Below are 20,245 nucleotides of genomic sequence, written 5' to 3' on the forward strand. Positions count from 1 at the left end.
GTGAGATGAAGAACATAGTACAGTTTGTACCTACCATAAATGTAGATGTTGAAGATCTGTAGCTTAGCATGGTTATGTGGTTTGGGTGATGGCTGTAGTTGGGCATATCTTTTGGGAAGGTACTCTGTTTTTGGCTGTGGCCTTTCTTTTAGGGCCTTCTGACATCTGGGGCAAGAAAAGACTGAGGACTTTTTATACCCTGACGTTCTGATGTCAGGGCTGTCGCCATGACCACCGAGACAGCGGACTACCCATAAGTAAGGACTGCAGCAATGTGGATCTTCGAACATCTACATTTATGGTAGGTACAAAACTGTACTTTTCAGCTAGTGCTTCCCAGTACTGAGCCACCACTACAGTATTGGTCCCTGTGAGCCTAAAGTTGAATCAGTGTGCAGCAATGTTGATATGTCAACGTTGGACCTGTTCTTGATAAGAGCACAGCCATTAAGGTTGGCTCCTTCCATCATCAACTCTTTCCTTGTTGATGACTCCAACAGTGATGCTGTTGGAGTCCATTCTGACTTGGGGTTTGGAGACTGCTTGTTGCAACTTTTTTGACACTAATTTTATCAGTGTTACTATTGGCTTGCCAACCTTCAGGCTTGGGATTGATGAGTATGTTGGTTCCATCAAGGTTGATCTCGGTGCTGAGTTGTTTGGCGTCGGTGCTCGTTTCAGCCAGCTTCAGCTTTGAGCAGCAGGGGATGTTGCCCTTCTTCTCAAATGTGGTGCTAATACTGACTCCATCAAGTCAGATTTTTCTTTGTATATCCCCCTTAGTGTGTACTGCCATTGTGACGTTGGCCTAAGTAGCAGACCTATCTTTTGACCTTTAGCTATCCACCCTTTCAGACAGCAGGATATGACCGGAAGCCTTTTGCTTGATCAGTCCCAGATATCAGGTACAATACAGGGGTTTTCACTATCCTTGGGCTTGTCACATTTGAAGTCTGGTAAGAAGTACAGGTTTAAGAGGAGGCACGTGGGCACTTTGCAAGGGCCCAGTACTCCCAAATGTGTGGGGAAAAACATGATACTGATTCCCTACGTGCTTGAAATGATGAGGCAAAGAGGAGGTTGTCGCACATGACCCACAAGCTGTCTACAAAGATTCCTGCAGATCTTTTGTACCTCCCCAACTTTTCTTATGGGTGGGCTCTGTTTTTCATAAAATGGTTCATTTGTTATTAAATTTGCATGGTAATATCCTGACATTGTGGTACCTCTCCCAAAAGAACCAGACATCTCTCTCCACCCTTCCAAATACTGTACCTGCTGAATAGAGACTCCCATGCCCAGTTCAGACTCCCATGCCCAGTTCCATTGTTGCTACAGATGACCTTAAAAGGGATCTAACATCCCACAATAAGGAATAAAGTCTGAGAGACTTTTTTGGGTGTCAAAAGTTTCAATGAGAGCTGGCTTATGGAATGAGCCAGTCTCTGGATGAGTTGTCAAATGGACAGCTGAAGCACATATTTCAGTTACAGTCTGCAGCTATGTCATCTGTTGCTATCTTACCATGTGACAAGCTCGCAGTTCAGTAGATTGTGCAGCTAGGGCAGTAGGTACTGACATAGCTCTTCACTGTCACACTCGTTGCTTGTTACAGAATTCTCTGATGATACCAAAATGACCTTGATAAATGCTCCCTTCAGTTGGTGTACTCTTTGGCTCATTAATTAAGGCTCACTTGTAGAACATGGAAAATATGGCTGTTGAGTTCTAAACTCTACAACAAACCTTTTGCATGATGTGCAGCATAGCCTGCATCTGCTGTGGTTTTGATATAAACCAATGTGGCTGTGGTTGTTTTCAGAATTTGTCATGTACCAGGAATGTGAACAGTCAACATTAGCAGGAGTAGGTATTGTTGCCCTCTGAGTGGACAATCTAAATCCAGCTGTGCCCCTGTTATGGAGTCAGTTGGGTACCATCTTACCCTTCCACTTACAGTTGTGGCTAGCCGTCACACAGGACAAGTGGATAAGGATAATGATGCCCAGATAATGATGCCCAGATTGTAGTCCCCTTCAGCATCTTTCCCCAGCCCCACTCTTCTTCTCATATGTACCACTACATCAAGAGGGTGCAGCAAAAACACATTCACACAGAAAAGAAATTCCAAGAAGTGCCACCAGACCCAAAATGGTCAGTTTATTATTTCTGGTTCTTTTGACTACCCAGAAAGAAGAAAAAATACATCAGGCTAATAATGGATTTAAGTGTCCTAAAATAATTTATTCCTAGAGAAACCTTTTGTATAATCACAGTGCAGCCCATCCTTCTTTGTTTGTGGGGAGGAGACTGGATATGCTATTTGGATCTCTAAAATATGTTGTCTATCTACACATAAAGATTGACAAGGAGACCAGGAAGTCTTTGCACTTTGGATAAGTGTGAACCTTTATCAGTTCTTGACTCTTATTTTAGGTCTCACCTCTGCTCTGAGGGTGTTCACCATAGCTACTGTGAATCAATCCTATTCAGAGCTTTTTCAAATATATTTTATTTATTTTGTTATTGCATTTGATTACTGAGAAAGTCCAGCTGGGCAGTAAAGCCCCATTTCAATGGTGGGCTAGGGAGAATTGCTCCACTTGACAAATGTATACACATAAGATACAGCATATAGATATAGCAAACATCTCTGTTAAGACAAAGGGAATAAAGTAAAATAAAATTCACATTTGCATACAATGTACATACATTGCATATAAAAAGTTTACACACCCCTGTTAAAATCCCAGGTTTTTGTGATATAAAGAAATGAGACCACAATAAATCATTTCAAAACTTTTCCCACCTTTAATGTGACCTATAACCTGTACAATTCAATTGAAAAACACACATCTGTTAGGGGAAAAAATATAAGAAAATAAAAAACGTACAATAAGCTGGTTGCACAAGTGTGCACACTCTTAAGCTAATACTTAACCCCAAATAAAGTTCAGCTGTCCTAGTAGGATTTTCCTGACATTTACTCAGTTGCCTGCTACAGCAAAAGCCATGGTTCTCAGAGAGTTTGCAAAGCATCAAAGGGATCTCATTGTTGAAAGGTATTAGTCAGGAGAAGGGTACAAAAAAATTTCTACAGCATTGGATATACCATGGAACACAGTGAAGACAGTCATCACAAAGTGGAGAAAATATGGGACAACAGTGACATTGCAAAGAACTGGACACCCCTCAAAAATTAATGAAAAGACAAGATGAAAACTGGTCAGGAAGGCTGCCAAGAGACCTACAGCAATACTGAAGGAACTGCAGGAATTTCTAGCAAGTAACCAACAATAGAGAACAAATGGTAGACCAAGCAGCAGACCAGCAATCCAACTTTGTTTATTTAAAACACCAAGACAAGAAAATTAAAACCATAGGTAAGTGCTTTTATCCCAAAAGTACTCCAGTCTTCATCAGACCACTAAAAGAAACGTTTATAACATTATAACACCTGTTATTCTGTCTCGTAGAGCACATCTTTCCTGGCACAAGATCCCTCTGTTAGAAAACATGGCATAATTCAGATTATTTAGTCAGACACCGACAGCACTACTGTGTTTCTAAGTATCAGGTCTGAGAGCAGCAGTTGTAAACAAAGTTCTGTACTGCAGGCTGTACTGGAGAGTTCTACAGTAGACTGCGAAAGTTCATTTGTTTCCATCTTAGCATATCCCATGACACAATTCATAAAGAATCGCAAGGCTTGCAAGTTGCATTTAAAGTTGGGGTTAATGTGAACCTCACTCTGGGCAGTCCGTTCCAAGCCCCACTAGTGTAATGACAGTCACCACAGGTGAGTAGGAGAAGGGCACCGACAAGGGCAGACTGTCTAATATGTATGGTCATAGTTAGATGGCAGTTTGCACAGGTTTTCTGGATGAGTACAGTCCTCCTTTCTCTTCAGGCCTTTCATGACTCCCTGTCTTGAAGTGCCATATAAATTACTTTTTTTACACAGAAAGGATGGTTGAATGAACATCTAAAAGGGCATTTCACTGTAAGTGAAATGGGGAATCAAATGGTGATAGTAAAGTAGCAGTAGGTGCTAAATGCAGCAAATGGGTAGACCGTATAGGTATCTTATCTTCTTCACAGATACTTTGTATGTAACTTTTTCCAGCTTAGAAGTTAAAGTAGTATAGCAATCAACAAAGTTTTCCAGTAGTAGCAAGTTAAATCAGTATAGTTGTGCACTTCCTGTAGTAGTGCCTCTTCTGTATTGGTTACCTCAGTTTGATTTGTTGGTTAATGCAAAAGTGAAAAAGGTTAAGGTCACCCCACATCAAGCCTGAGATTGTGAGATCCTGCCTGTAATGTGGCATCATTTTGTTTCTCTGTGGTCTACTGAAATTGAATGCTTACCTGTAGCAATTGCCTTGCTTCTGAATGCAATTACACATGCACATGTATAGTTACAGTTCACATAGATCATCTCTTAATTTCTTAGTTTACCTGAACGTTTGTTTTGGAAAACATTTTAGCATATAAAGTATTTATTATTTAGTGCTAATAGATGTTAAATATCATTATGTTTTCTTCTTGCCAACAGAAATTTTGCAGTAAAATGGAGGAGCTGATTCAGTGGCTCTATAAGGTCTCTGAGACAACTGAGAACTGGGTTCCACCACAGCCAGATGCTGAAAGTATCAAGTCTTCCCTGGATCGCTATATGGTAAAAATGTTTACAATTCTTTGTTCAATCCTGGTGGTTACAGTTAGTCTTTCTGATTGTTTCTTACCAGTTAAGATGTTTTGCAAACTCAGTAATTGTAAATTACAGATCTGAAGTAGTTAACTTAATTTATCTGCAACCTATGAGTATTCGGATCCATATCGGATCCAAGCCGGCAACATTTTATCTAGCATCTGCTCCAAGCTCCTCCCCTTACCCATAATCCCTCACATCTCCTACCTTCCCCCAGATCTCATTTGCCACTTCATGCATACGCATCGTGGTCTCTATAGCTCCAAGTTTGGTATAGTAAGTGGAATTTTTGGTACATATATTTAGTGTGTGAGTAGTGTTTGTGAGCAACCCTTGTGTGTGTGCGTTGTTGGTTTAGTGTTTGGCTGAGTGGAGTGGTGATTATGGCTGACCAGCCAAAACCAACATTTAAAAAATGCACAGTGTGGCCACAAGCTTTCACCGGCTGATGGCCACATTCTGTGTGTTATTTGCCTGGGCGTTCCCCATCTTGGGTCTGCCATGTAGTCTGTGTGCAGGGTTTATCCCCAGGGCCCTGAAAGAGAGGAAGGTGAAACTGGTAGCTTAAGGGCCTGCTACCAGTTTCTGCCTTTAGACACGACGGCCTCAACATCGGCTCCAGTAGTCGACTAACAATCCCCCCCCCCCCCAGGCTGGGACTCAACCTCCCTCTAAGCCTGCTGAAATGGGGACTAAGACAAAGGAAAAGGGCAAGAGGGAGAAAGAGAAAAAGGTGGAAAGGCACCACAAACGATCCCCGGAGCGGGAGCCATTTCCCAGTCCACCCTCAAAAATTGTTAGGACCACTTCTCGGCTCCATTCCCACAGGTTCTCTCCAGAGTTGATGGAGCCCTCAGACCAGAGGCCTTCTTTGAGGTAGTCTCACAGAGCCAGATCCGAGTCAGTCGACTCTGAGTCTGTCGGATCTTGACGTGGACAGGATGATGCGGAGATTCATTCGGACCCAAATCCAAATGGGAGTCTTGCCAGGCTCCTCTCCGGCCAGAGAGGGGGACCTCTTTGCCATTCTTCCATCCTATCTCTCCTTCCCTGATCTGACGTGCAGTTTCGGGGTTTATGGATCAGAGGATCCTCACAGCTGGGGGTTCAGCACCGACAGTTCCTCCAACCTCGACGCCGGCCATTACCTTGAGTTCCTCGGATCAGACTTGTTCGGATCCGAGCAACTGTCGGTACTGAGAACAAGGAGCTGGATCAGAGGGAGCAGAGATGTCTTTGGATCTGACAAAGTCCTTCAGAACCCTGGCTTACCTTGGCATCGGCTGCAATCCTCACGACGGAGCTGGGGAGAACTTCTTCCTTGGTTGTCAAGGAGGTGTGCTCTCCTTCGATCTTCGAAGTGGTGGAAGAGGGTTCCCCCAGGTCACCCAGCTCATTGCTTCAGACTCCGCCCAGGCTGCCATGGATTTGGTCACGACTCCCATCAGCTTGTCCCAGGGACAGCCCATGCTAGAGGACCCCCAGGTGGATCCCGTCATGGAACCCCCCATGACTTACGAGCCCTCTTCAGTGAGTCCCACTGAGGAGGCTCCCCATAAGCATTCGTGTAAGAGGAGGCACATGGACTCCCACGAGTCCCTCACAGAAGATACCGACTTGGATGAAGGTGAGAGTTCTCCCAGGTCACCTCCTGAGGATGTGTCCTTTGGAGACATCATGGAAATCCTCTGCCAGAGGGGAGGTTGGTCAGCCCCAAAACCCTGTATGGACAAGTCAGTATTCCTGGTGGCATGGGCCCATGTACATCCTGGGTGTCCCCTCCTGCAGATCCATTAGTGGATCTTATTGCCATGTGGGCATGGAAGGAGCCTGACACCATAAAGCCAATACCCAAATTCCCAGACAGGATCCTTTCTCCTCCCACAGACAGGCTTGGTACAAGGGATCCCCTGTGGATGCTATGGTGGTGGCAGCTGCCACAGAGAACTGGCCCAGGAAAGTTCTTCGGTACACCCTCTAGGTAAAGAGTCTAGGGCAGTGGATTGCTTTGGGAAGTGAGTCTTTTCTTCAGTGACGTTTTCCATACGAGCGCTGAATTATTTGGCACACATCAATCGATTCCAGCAAGACCTAGTCACAGAATTCGCTGTGTCACCCCTAGAGTCTTTGTCGCCAGAGGACAAGCGACTGTTCTCGGTGAAAATATCGACTCTGAAATCCATGCGTCTTCTTTCCCATGCCATGGAAGGAGTGGCTAGGGAGGCTGGGAACCGGCATAGCTATGAGGCGGCATGCTTGACTCACTCTGTCAATTCGTGGACCCCTTTAAGGCATAATTTACAAATGCACCCTTTGATGGTTCCTCCCTGTTTGGGAAGACGGTTCGTGACATCCTGGTCCAGAGCGAGAAGGACAGGAAGACTCTGTCTGCCGTCGGAGTTCGCTTCTCTAGCACTCAAAGATCCTTTTCTAGGAATCGGAGAGGGCAGAAGAAGATGTGGTTCTGAAAATCTCAGTTTTTCCGGGACACTCGGGACAACTCGTCTCCTAGAGGCAGAGGGAGACAAGACAGATGCCGTCCCAGATGCAGAGGGGGCCCGAGGAACTTTTGGTCTAGGTAGACCTTCTCGGACAGATGCGCACAGCAACCCTGAGCGGTTGCCCGACTGTCCTACTCTAGAGACATTCGGGGGAAGATTGTCATTGCATCTAACGGTGTGGGAGTCCATTACGACTGACCGTTGGGTGCACCAAATAATATCCAGAGGATACTCCATCCCGTTCATTGCCCCACCCATCCATTCAAAGCACCTCCCGGATGTTCCACCCGCCCAAAGGGAGGCCGCAGCACATGAAATTTCAAAGCTGCTTTACAGTCGGGCCATCAAACTGGTCCCCCCCAGATCAGGCCAGATCAGGCTTTTACTCCAGGTTCTTTTTAGTGCCAAAAAAGATGGGGGACCTTAGACCCATATTGGACCTGTCAACCCTGAACCTGCCTGTAGCCAAGCAGAAATTCCAGATGGCCACCTTGCAGTCCATTCTACCTTACCTCCGAGAATGCGACTGGATGTCCTCAATAGACCTCCAGGACGCTTAACTACCACATCAAAATTTGCAGAAGCTCCAGGAGATTCCTTCACATCTGGCTGGGAGCCAATCATTTCTAGTTCAGAGAGTTTGGTCTCACCACAGCCCCCAGGGTGTTTTCCAAGTTTATGGCAGTTGTAGAGGCTCACCTGAGACTTCAGGGAATTCAGGTGTTTCCTTACCTAGACGATTGGCTCCTCGCTGCTGCCACCAAGCGTCTACTTTGCATGGCCAGAGACTCCTTCCTACATCTTGCAGTCAATCTAGGGATTACCATCAACATCTTCATGTCCCGCTTAAACCCAACACAGACCTTGGAATTCATAGGGGCACGGTTGGACACTCTACTGTTGCAAGTTTTTCTCGCTCAGGACAGTGTCCAGAACTTATGGGCCCATGTGTCAGAGATCCTCGGCCCCAGGACGCCAACAGCGAGCAATGTTCTCCGAGCCCTAGGCTCCATGGCCACAGCAATTTCAATTCTTCATGTGGGTGCCTTCACATGAGGGTGCTTCAGTGGACCCTGGCAGTGCAGTGGTCTTTGTTAGACCTCCTCATGGACTACCCTGTACAAATCAGCAGTGCCTGCAAGATTTCTCTTCTTTGGTGGCTCCAATCGCCAGAAATCTTGGCAGGTCATCCTTTCTTAACAACCCCAGTCCAAGCCACAGTGACCATGGACGCCTCCCAGCTCAGGTGGGGGGGTCCTTTTTGGGAAGGAAGGTCCAAGGCACATGGACCCAGACTGAGACCAAATTGCATATCATTGTTCTGGAGATGAGGGCAGTGCTTTTAGCGTTGCAAGCCTTTCACTCTTTTCTTCCTCCGGGGGCGATTGCAGTTCAGACAGACAACATGTTTGTTGTCTGGTACATCAACAAACAAGGCGGGACCAGATCTTACCCTGTCTGCCGCGAGGCCATGACAGTGTGGGAGTGGGCGATCTCCACCAGTCGGTTTTTGATTGCAACGCACATCCCGGGATGCTCCAACATTTTAGTGGACAGACTGAGTCGGGCTATTCTAATGCCATACAAGTGGTCTCTGAAACGGTCAGTAGCAGAGGAGATCTTCCTCATGTGGAGTCACCCTTGCTGCTGTCTCTTCTTATCTCCTTCCAAAGTGAAGTGCAGCGAGTTCTTCATTTTATTCCGCTCACCAGGGGACTCCCCAGAGATGCTCTAGTCCATGCTTGGCCTCCCGGGTTACTGTATGCCTATCCCTCACTCCCTCTCATTCTGAAGTTTCTTCAGAAAGCTTACCAACTGGGGTGCAAAGTGATCCTCATTGCCCCGTTCTGGCCTCGTCAAGTGTGGTTCCCCTTCCTATATTCTCATGCTCTAACCCCTCCATGGATTCCGGATCCCTGCCCGGATCTCATCTCCCATCCCTCGGGCATCAGTCCGCACGATCTGGGCAGCCTCAAGCTGACTACTTGGTTGCTCCAGTTCCCTTGATCGCTAGGACTCCCAGTCTGTCATCTTCAGTAAAGAGTATTCTGGTGGCATCCCACAAAGCTTCCACTCGGAAAGTGTTTTGCAGCAAATGGAAACGCTTCTCCATTTGGGCTTCTCAGAGGAACCTAGATCCATTTACAGCCCCGGTTCCTGCAGTGTTGGAGTTTTTGTCCTATATTTTCCAACAAGGGGCTAGTTCCTCTACAGTGAAAGTACAACTGTCAGCTACATCTAATTTTTATGTCGGCAAAAATCTGAATGCTCTGGCCTCTTTGAGATTGTGCAAGGCCTTTCTAAAAGGTACTTTTCTTTTGTATCCCCCGGTTAAGAATTCCGTCCCTCCTTGGGATCTTACCCTGGTTCCACAGGCGTTGGTGGCACCCCCATTTGAACCAGCAGCATCAGTAGATTTGAAATTCCTGTCCTGGAAGACAGCTTTTCTAGTGGCCATTACCTTGGCTAGAAGGGTTTCTGAGATCCAAGCTTTGTCTGCCGTGCTCCCTTACTCTATCTTTCATAAATATAGGGTTTTACTGTGCACGAACCCTTCTTTCTTACCGAAAGTTGCTTCTGAATCTAATATTAACTAGATGATTAATCTGCCTGTGTTCTTTCCAAATTTCCAGAACAAGGGTGAATATAAGCTGCATTTGCTAGATGTTCATAGACGGCTTCTTTTCGATTTACACAGGACTAAACAATTCTGTAAATCTGACCAATTATTCGTGTGCTTTTCCAGACCTTTTTTGGGCAAGGCCATTTCCAAGGTCTCCTTAGCTAGATGGATTACACTTGTATACTGCAAGTTTATAGGGATAAAGGCCTATCCCCCCTGGTCCTATTAAAGCTCATCCTACAAGATTTATGGCAACTTCTGCTGCCTTTTGGTCTAGGGTTTCTTTGGATATCATCTGTGCAGCAGCGACCTGGGCAAGGTCACACACATTTATTTCTCATTATAAGTTGGATTTGATCTCTAGAGGGAGAGCATCCTTTGGCTCTGTGGTATTCAGGAATATCCTTCCATGAGGGCCTCCCAGGAGTTTTGGTAGCTGGGGACTCTGTCCCACAGTTTGCAGATAAATGAAGTTAACTACTTCAGATAAAGAAGTTATGTACTCACCATAATGTTCCATCTGAGTAGTTATGCTTCATTTTCTGCAACCGTCCCAGGTTAGTGTTATTGAGTTGCTAATAGTTTGATTAGTGGCAAACTCGATGTGAGGGCTTGTGGGTAAGGGGAGGAGCTTGGAGCAGATGCTTGATAAAATGTCACCGGCTGGGATTCGATATGGATCCAAATACCCACAGGTTGCAGAAAATGAAGTATAACTACTCGGATGGAACGTTATGATGAGTACATAACTTCTTTTTTACTTTGTACGAGTTTGACTTGTTCTTGAAATATTGAGAACATGGGTTACCTCATACTACATGTGAAACATTAAGCTATCTTATTCATTCATAGAAGTCATTTCTTAATTGAATGTTTATAAATTAATTATCGTGAGTAGCCTACATCCAGCTACACTGATTAAAATCCATTTTAAAAGCAACCTCTCCCTGTATGTAGTTAAGGCCATTGCCAGTGACGTTTAGTTGGTCAGTAACCTGCACATTGTCTGGGACAGGAAGGGTCTGGTTTTGGATCTTAAGCCATTGCAATAATCTAGTGCATGCACCAGGGTCTTGTAAAAGGGACAACTTTAAAGTTTAAATTCCTACAGTAGGATAAGCACAGTTACGGTTTTCATTATACTTAAATAGGCTGAGACCTCAGCTCTGTTATTTACTGTAAAGTACAATACTGCTGAACCACATTTTAATTAAAAAAAATAAGCTTATTGGCTTGCTTTTGGATGTCTGGCTATATGAACAGTGGTTTTGTATTGAGGACACTCAAAAACAATTTTAGTTAGCATGAAACAGGTTGGTTAGTTAGCATGTGTTGCAAAAGTTTGCACATGCTTATGGTTTTAATTCCTATTCATTTCTGATTTGTAGCAGTTGTTGAATTGTATCTTCAGTTTAAAATTGGCTACCTTTCAGGGTATTTTTGACTTAAATACGTAAATAGGTATGCATGCTATCCATCCTGCTTAGCAATAATACTATATTTCAGTGATTTTTCAACAGGTGTGCTGCGGCATTAGAGGGAATAGGTGTGCCACAAGATTTTTTTAAAACAAATTTAAGACTTCTTTAAAGAAATACAACAGAAAATAAGTAATTTTATACCATTTTGTGATTTATATATAATTTTAATAATTTACATACACGTGAAATATAAAGCAGTAAATGTATAATTTTGTGCATTTATAACCAGTTTACATGTCTCAACTTGTTAAAAATTTGTATACTAAAAATTATTTCATATAATCAATTTATATGAACATTTACTTCAATAATATACACCTTATGTTTGTATTATGTGTGCACTGTGCTGTGTAATTGTTCCAGTGAACTCGTGTCCCTATTTATCCCCCCACTGCGCTACAGGTGAATTTGATCACACACATATACACACACACACACACACACACACACACACACACACACACACACACACACACACACACACACGTATAGGTATCTGATGCACTGTACTACTGTGTAATTGGAAGATGTGAGTAATGTTCATCTCAGCACATCGTAAGAAGTGATGTGAGTTTTTCTAAGCATAGTACCGTTATCAGTGTGGTGATTTATTGCATATCCAAAGTTTTCAGTTTGTATGCATAGAAGCTTAACGGAAGTATAAATAGTTTCAAAAAGATTTTTTAAAAAGCCACTCTGTAGCAAAAAGGGTAGGTAATTACTATTACTTTTTGTAAATTAATCAAAATTATACCAATTTTTTTTTGTTAGATTGGCAAAATATATGTTTTAGTGTTCTGCAAGATTTTTGTAATTAATGTGTGTGTCATAAGATGAAAAAGGTTGAAAATCGCTGCTATATTCTACAGATTCCAAGATGCAATGTGATCATCATATCACAAACCTGGGCTTCAATTTGCACTGTTTGTATTATCTGAGAGAGACACAAGAACCAACACTTTATCTGACTAATATTTAGAAAGAGGGATACATTTTGATGTGTATGTCACCTGTCAGAAATCACAACTTTGGAAAATGGTCAGTCTAGGGATTGTCAGAAGGGTCTTGCATGTAATCCCAGACCATGGATAGGTGGGAAAATATAAGGTGCCTTGGAGAGAAACATTGTCTAAAATCTCTTCCTACAAAATATGTCCCTGGAATGGTCTCTGGCTTCATCATTATCACGTACCCTTCCTTTGTTAGTGAGGGGGTGAATTCGCAACCATCACTGGCTGACAACAAGAGGATCAGTAGAGGAGCTCTCCTGGGAGCCACCTTGGGAGATGCTTCCTGCCATATTAGTACTGCTTTTTAGCATCTGGGGCATAACCATCTCCAGCCAGCTCTTACTAATTGAGCCCATGACCTCCCCAGTAAAATCGCTGTGGTGGTACTCAAGCTTGGTAAAGTTGCTCTCACGTCACACCTCAGATGAAAATCTACCACCCAAAGCTGAGAAAAATCTGTGGGTCCTCAAATGCAAAATGCACTCAGTGTGTCAGAATCTGTCCTAGTGAAAGTGGGAACATGCTCTTGGAGAGCACAATTTAACACCAGTGAAAGGCTCTTCATAAGCCTGTACTGACCTGCTACTGTCTTAGGCAGGTACCACCTAGGAACTGGAATCCTGTTGCCTGACACCTAATATCTGCCTGACAGTCACTTGCTGCCTTTTGTATCGAGCAAATACAGGCTAATCGCTGTTGGAGCTAGAGTTTGGAATGTATGTCTCTTTCTCCTTTAATTTTTTTGTATGGGAAGAGGATTCTGGTGGTATTGCGGTCATCCATTCCTAGACTGACGAGGAAAATTAGACTCATTCTCTCTCTCTAGACCACTATCCATATCTTCTCTCCTTTGGAAGGATCAGTGAGTCCTCTGTAAATTGTCCTGTAGTTTTTCTGCTTTCTCGAACATAAATAAAAAAAAATGAATGTAAACCAGGATTTGTGGAAGAAATATGAGAACATTAGGATCATTCCTTCTGTGTGGTCTGTAAGATCTGGATTGTAGTTCCTGTGCCTCTGAGAAGGGGAGTGACCTCTGTAGACCAGATTCATGTCAATCCTTCAAAGGTGGGCTCAACAAAAGCAAGTAAAGTGAAGCCAGTTGGCCAAAACTGCCTTCAACAAACATTAAATCTATTTTTTGCAGGGGACAAGCCCCCTTGCACCCCCCCCCCCCCCAGAATTATATACACCAATTCCGAGGTTGCACAGCAGTGGAGAAAAAAGAAATCTCCATTTTTGTCAAAAGAGGTTGGTGAACTGGCTTTGGTTTCCTTGTGTTTGCTGAGATCACCTTTGACAGATTGACATGCTCCCCTGTAGACTTTGGTTGAGCAAAGTGACTTCCTGTCAATCACAGGGCAGATTCCTGTGTGATCTGTTTGGTCTAACATAGATCTCGAAGATTGTGGCACCTTTTCACTTTACCACCAGATAAGAAATCCAGAATTTTTGAGCTAAAGAGAGTTGGCAAGAAAGCATTCTCTTGTTTTATTGTATGCTTGGATTCGTTAATAGTCTGTCCTGTCTGTTGCAGTTTGTGCACTCCCGTGTGGATCATGCTCTTGAAAAAAGGCTAGCAGAACATCCTGATTCGCTGGGAAAGACTCTTGTGAATTACTACTTCACTGAACGTTTATATAGCCTGCTGTATTTTTGACTGTGTTGCCACTCAGTGTGAGGATAGCCTTCATCCAGAGTTGTAGTAGTCTGAGTTGCAGAGTTATTCTGGGATCCTCTCTGCTGCAGAGATATAGGACCATTCCCAGAAAAAATGGGAACTTACATAACTTGCATGAGTTAGATGCTGTTTCTCACTGTCTAAACTAAAACAAAAAAAAATTGAGACGAGAGTCCTTTCTGCTCTTGTAAGACAGGCTGTTGTATGGTATATGAACAAATGGGGTAGAATGCACCAGTTATATTCTCTAAACAAAGAGGCTGTATGGATGTGGCAGTTGTTCATATACCAGGTCATTGTTCTTGCAGCATTTCACATTCAGGGGAACTGAAAGTATTAGTGAACTTACCCATTTGCATTTCCAGTCTTGCTGTGCAGCTCCGGTTATGAGAGACCTGTGTGCTCGGACTCAATAAATCAGTTCTTTAAACCATCCAGGCATGTCCAAATCGCAGTTTCAGGTATACTCTCCAGTCCAGTTGGTGAGTCTGGGAATCCTGAGGCAATGTTACAATTGCCTTATGTACACAGACAACCCTTTCCTCCTTCCAACAAACACAAATATATGTGAGAGATGCAGCTATACAGCCAAACTGGAGGCCGGGCTCTCTCAACTCAACATGTCCAAATCGCAGTTTCAGGTATACTCTCCAGTCCAGTTGGTGAGTCTGGGAATCCTGAGGCAATGTTACAATTGCCTTATGTACGCAGACAACCCTTTCCTCCTTCCAACAAACACAAATATATGTGAGAGATGCAACTATACAGCCAAACTGGAGGCCGGGCTCTCTCAACTCAAGACTGGCACAATCAGTCAGGAGGTGAAAGAAGACACTCGCACCACACAACCAGTCTCACATAGACAAATCGCACCAGCAAACAAGACACATAAACTCACAAAAACATACGTGGAGGCTCTAAATAAAAATCTGCCAAAACAGAGACCTCCAAAGCAGACATCCAAGCAACCACTACCACACAACAACCTTCACATATCACATACTTCACAAAGTCAGTCTGTCACACAGTCGCAGCCCCCAAGGCTAAATAACACACCTAATACACTAGTAATTGGAGACTCTATTGTCAGGCACACTGACGTCCCACTCATCAGACTGAACAAGGAAAAGGTCACTGTAAGCTGCCTGTCAGGTGCCAAGATCCGCCACATAACACAAGCACTCTGGTCACTCCACAGCAGGTACAAATATGACTCTGTCATTGTCCATGTTGGTGTGAATGACCTGAGACGTACCTCCCTGGACTACATGAAAAGAGACATAGAGGAGCTCTCTGATCAAGTAGCCCAGGCCGGCATGACCCTGACCCTGGGTAGCATCTTACCCTCACCAAGAATGATGCCACAGTATTTTAAGAATTAGCAATCCTATTGGTGTTATTCTAAGGGGATCCAGTGTCTGTCAACCTGGGATGACCTGCTCGACAAGCCACGCCTGCTGGACAGAGGCTCAGGAATCTAGTCTAAAAGGGAGGCGAAAGCCAACATTCTGGGTGTTTCTAAATACCAGTACCCCTTTCCTTACATTTACCCACCAGTTGAAGTTGTCTCAAATTAATTATTTGGATGTTTTTATTGGTAAGGATTATGAAGGGAAAAGGTGGGTCAGCACCATTTATCGTAAACCTACCTACAGCAATAATTTATTGCATTATGAAAGCAATCACCCTGTCCACCAAAAATTTGGTATAGTAAAGGGCCAGCACATGCGGTTGGCCCGAATGATTTCCACATGACAAGATTTTGATAGGGAATGTGAAGTTTTACAAAGTATGTTTATTCAGAAGGGGTACCCCAAAAGAATGATCGAGGAAGTGTGTGAAGACATCAGGGGAAAAAGAGTGAGGGGTGAGATTGTTCCCCTCATTCATTCTAGTATTGCCTCAGTTGAAGATGTGGTTTCAAGTAAGTCCAAAGAACTGCAGGATATTAAGGGAGCCTTCATTACAAATTTTTGCAATGAGGCGTACAAAATAAAGAATATTCTGCATAAAAATTTGAATATTTTTGCACATTTTAAGGAAGTGGCCCCTATATTGAACAAGTTCCCCCTATAGTGTTTAGGAGGGGTAAAACTATAAAGAATTATTTGGAGCATGCTATAATAGAGTGTGGTCCAGTCATGAGCAATAAGAAATGGGGGACCTATAAATGTGGTAGCTGTCTCCAGTGTGAAACATTAATCGAGGGTGATCATATTTGGGCGAATCACATGTGTATAAAATCTAGGGTTCACAGCAATTGTAATTCTATAGGGATCATTTATGTTGGCAGGTGCCCAGTTTGCCACCAGTTTTATGTAGGGAAAACTAAAAGGAAATTGAGAGAATGCATTTATGTGCACCTTTTGGCCATTAAAAAAGGTGACATCAGCAATGCCCTAGCAAAACATGTTTTGGGGTTCAAGAATCATAGTTTTGGCTTCTTTGTATTACAAATTACCCCGGGAATCATCTCTGTGTCACTGCTGGACAGAGGCAAAACAAACTAATGGGCACAGTATTTTTTCATATAAGGGGTGGCGTAAGCCACAAAAATTTGGGCTAGGCTTATAAATGCCTTAGGGCAGATAGCCTAGTATAAACCTATGAACCTATGAGACTTTGGGGTGGGGTCCTTGTGAAGACATCTTGGAGGAAAAAGAACTTCGGTGGCAGATAAGGTTGAATGCCACCCCCACCCCCCCCCCACCCCCGGGTTGAATAAGACCCTTTCATTATCCAGTGTTTTAAAGTTGAAATCATATATGGTCTGAATATATCAATATTATTGTACAATTATTTTCCACCATTCAGTTCCTGAATGCGATAGGGTTCCATAGGGAGGGGGTTTTAAACAGTTTTTAGTTAATTACTGCATGTGTTCTATATGGTTGTTTTGATTTATGTATATGGATTATATGTGAATGTCTGTATTTTAAGAAGTTTCTTTTTTTATGTTGCTCAAGTATTTATTTTATATATTCAAAGTGTGGTTTCCTTTTTATCATGTGATAAGAGGGGGAGGTATTTAAGGATGGTGTTGTAGGAAGTTCAGTGATTCTGAAGAAGTTATTTTACGAAAGCACTCTATCCTGTTGTGTGGATAATAAATCTGTGTCTTTTTGGAATTTATTCCTGTGTGCCCCTGGATTTATTTCTGGCTGGCTGTGGATTCCTTCATTTGTTTGCTTCTGTTTTCTGGTCTGGTTATTGTCATTTCACTGAACTACAATTAGTATATATGGCACTGTGTAGAGTACTGTAAAGCAAGTAAAAGGTATATGCCCTTTTCCCCATTGTAGTGCGATCCAGGAGTTAGTATATATAGTTGTGGGGGGCGGCATAGCCCCCCCCCCCAATTAGTTTGAATACATGCTGAGAGAGAGTTAGTTATTGGTTTTGCAACTATGCATGTCTGTTGTTTAAAATGTATTTTGAAGTTTTTGGTAAAATGCAATATAAAACAAACAAGATGGGGGGGCTACACCCCCACATCCCTTAACTATGTACACTAACTCCTGGATCACACTACAGTGGGGAAAAGGGCATATACCTTTTACTTGCCTTACAGTACTGTACACAGTGCCATATAAGTTCAGTAAAGTGAAATGAGATTCAGTGAAATGAGTTTTCAGCGATGTGGTCGGGGTGAAATTAAATTCAGTGAAATGAAATTCAACAAAACGTAGACCCGTGTGTTTGTGTGTGTGTAATGTATGTACACACACCAGTACCTCTGAGAAAAGAGAATATTCCAAAAAATGGCCATCTCTGACATAGTGTATGTAAGTCCATTTTTTGACCATTCAGTCTCCATGTTTTGGGACATGTTCAGTGAGTCATGAAATTTCATATGGTTACTGTTCCTGATATTTATAATGCACAGATATGAGTTAAGTCTTAGTTATTCCATGATCATGGTAACATTTTCTACCATTTCTGCATGCCATGACCTGGAAGTGGAAAATGGGCAGAACTGTGGCGCAGCACAGCTTCTCTCACTTTGGGGGAAAAATGATTCCTAGAATCTTAACTTAATGGTTGACAAGCTTGTCCATCCCTTTTTGAATTGCCTGGTTCAGTGACTGATATTTGCCACGTGAAAGATGTTTTGCTTGTTGGTCATTACTTTTGACTGTAGGATCCCTGATGCTTATCTGTAAGACCCTGTTTGGTCTTTCAGATGGACCCTGTGCCCCTTTGGACTAACTCACATTTTGTCCCAAATGTGCTGATGTAACTATCCTTAAACCAGTCTGTTCATCTCCCATTTTTCTTAGTGGGAAGAGTCCGGTGAGAAATAGTTCATATGCACTTCCAGCTCATATTCTTCCTTAAAAAGAAAGCTTGATACTGGAAGACAAACCTTTCATTTACCTCATTGTTCTAATTAAGAGGATAAACAAATTCCATCCAAGTAGATTGATAACTATCTTATATTTTGCTACCAGGTGACTACTGGTCAAAGCCTGTCAAAGGCCACTCCACCTGGCTGCAGTTGCATCCAGTACCCGTTTTAAGACTTGCAACCATTGTAGGTTTGTGCCATGGACACCTCTTTCATGTCATAGCCGTTCACACATTATTGCTTGAGCCATAATTTCAGAAATTGGGCTTCCTCTGCTGTCTTTGTATTTCAGGTCTTGGCCCTCTGAGTCCTTGCCTTTTGGGCCCATCTCTAGTTCTGATTTCCCAGGGACATTTAACTTTAATCCTAACCAACAGGAAGGCTAATTTATCCACTTTCTTCCTGAAGTTTGGTGGGGTTTTTTTGTTATGTTTTGTTTCCATTTTCAGGGAAACTACTTTCCTCTTGAGAATTTTTTTCCCAAATCCTTTAAGACCATACCTTGCATTATTTGCAACATCTTATAAATAAGGCAAGTTAAAAAAAAAAATAAACAAACAAAAAAAAGTAAAATACAAAAGCTGTTTGTTAGGCTACATACTGGTGTTAGCGTCACAGGTGTATTTAGTGACATTGAATTTGTCACAATTTTTGAAAGAAAAATGACATTCACCAGAAAGTGTGCCAGGTACACCTAAGGTATTAGTGGGTGAATTGTTCATCTGTTCAAGTGCTTTCCAGACATGTATGATGAGACAGGGTAGCACACTAGTATTTTGTAGTATTGCACAATAAGTGCAAGTTATACGTGAGATGTAGTCAAAGTATTTCAAAACATGAATAGTAATATACAAAATCAGACATTATAGATGGCAGTTGAGTTGGCACAGTTGTGTACCTTAATGTATTGCGCATGATTTGCCTGTAGATCACTTTCATAGTGTTAATGCTGGTAAGGAAATTTACCAATAGCCATAAGTGCTTTACCAAATGGACATTTATGCTGTAAATTCTCGGTTAAACGGCACCCATGGGGATTGATAAATGCTGGTTAACTGTAGTCTCTGGTTGCTTGAGAGTTACTGTTAAAAATAGGCCTGACTAATACTGTACCCTATACTATTTGTTTGGTTTGACTTTTTTTCAGGTTGAGGAGAGAGGGAATTTATTCCTATCTTCCTTTTTAAAAATGCTAAAACTCTAAAAATGTAAGGTATGTTTCTGCAGGGGGCAAACAGAGTGCAACACATGAGAATTGTACTGTGTTTCCTCGTTATTTTTTTGCTGGTTGCTTGAGAGTTCTGATTGCTTGAGTTACGGTTAACTGAGAGTTTACTGTGTCTGTAGATGTCTTCTCGTTTCCTACCATGTTTTAGTGTCAACTTGTAGCTAACACCAACTATTTTGCAAATGACATCCCTAGTATGACACTCACTCCATTCCTGCATGATTAATTTAAATGTGGAAAATGGCAATTTTTATAACCTTTTCAAACACTGCTTAATAATTCTAGCCCTGTGCATTGCAGACTGACTGTTTCAGCATGCATGTCTAGCAGATCGTACCAGCTTGCGGATGTTGCCTTCTAATGCACCACCTGTTGTTCTTGAGGTATTAGGCTTAGTATTCTAATCTTGTGAGTATTAATATGGTGTACTTCAAGTTAATACTTACTATATGTTGCTGTGTACACACAAGTCTGCAAGGTCATTTTTCCTTGTAATACCCATCATTTGCATTGGCACACATGGCATGGCAGTATTACATTCCACTTTTGTCTTATTAATATAAACGTGTAAATAATTTAATACTTTTCATAGCCTTTAGCAAACTGTCTTCATTAACTGAAGCCCTGTACATTCCACATAAATGTTTTCACTAAGGTACTAT

The 20,245-nt window shown here is 42.6% G+C and overlaps 1 protein-coding gene across 1 annotated transcript in view; it reads left to right on the top strand.

Annotated features, from left to right (window-relative positions):
- The window catches only part of CEP68 (centrosomal protein 68), an 864,321-nt gene that overhangs the window by 578,871 nt on the left and 265,205 nt on the right, over positions 1 to 20,245 (top strand). The window contains exon 4 of the mRNA XM_044055708.1: positions 4,556 to 4,678. Within this exon, the coding sequence (XP_043911643.1) occupies positions 4,556 to 4,678 (123 nt within the window). The remainder of the gene's footprint in view (positions 1 to 4,555; positions 4,679 to 20,245) is intronic.

This window comes from Protopterus annectens, chromosome 1.part2 (assembly GCF_019279795.1).
Source record: "Protopterus annectens isolate FY-2018-M chromosome 1.part2, PAN1.0, whole genome shotgun sequence".
Lineage (NCBI taxonomy): Eukaryota > Metazoa > Chordata > Ceratodontiformes > Protopteridae > Protopterus > Protopterus annectens.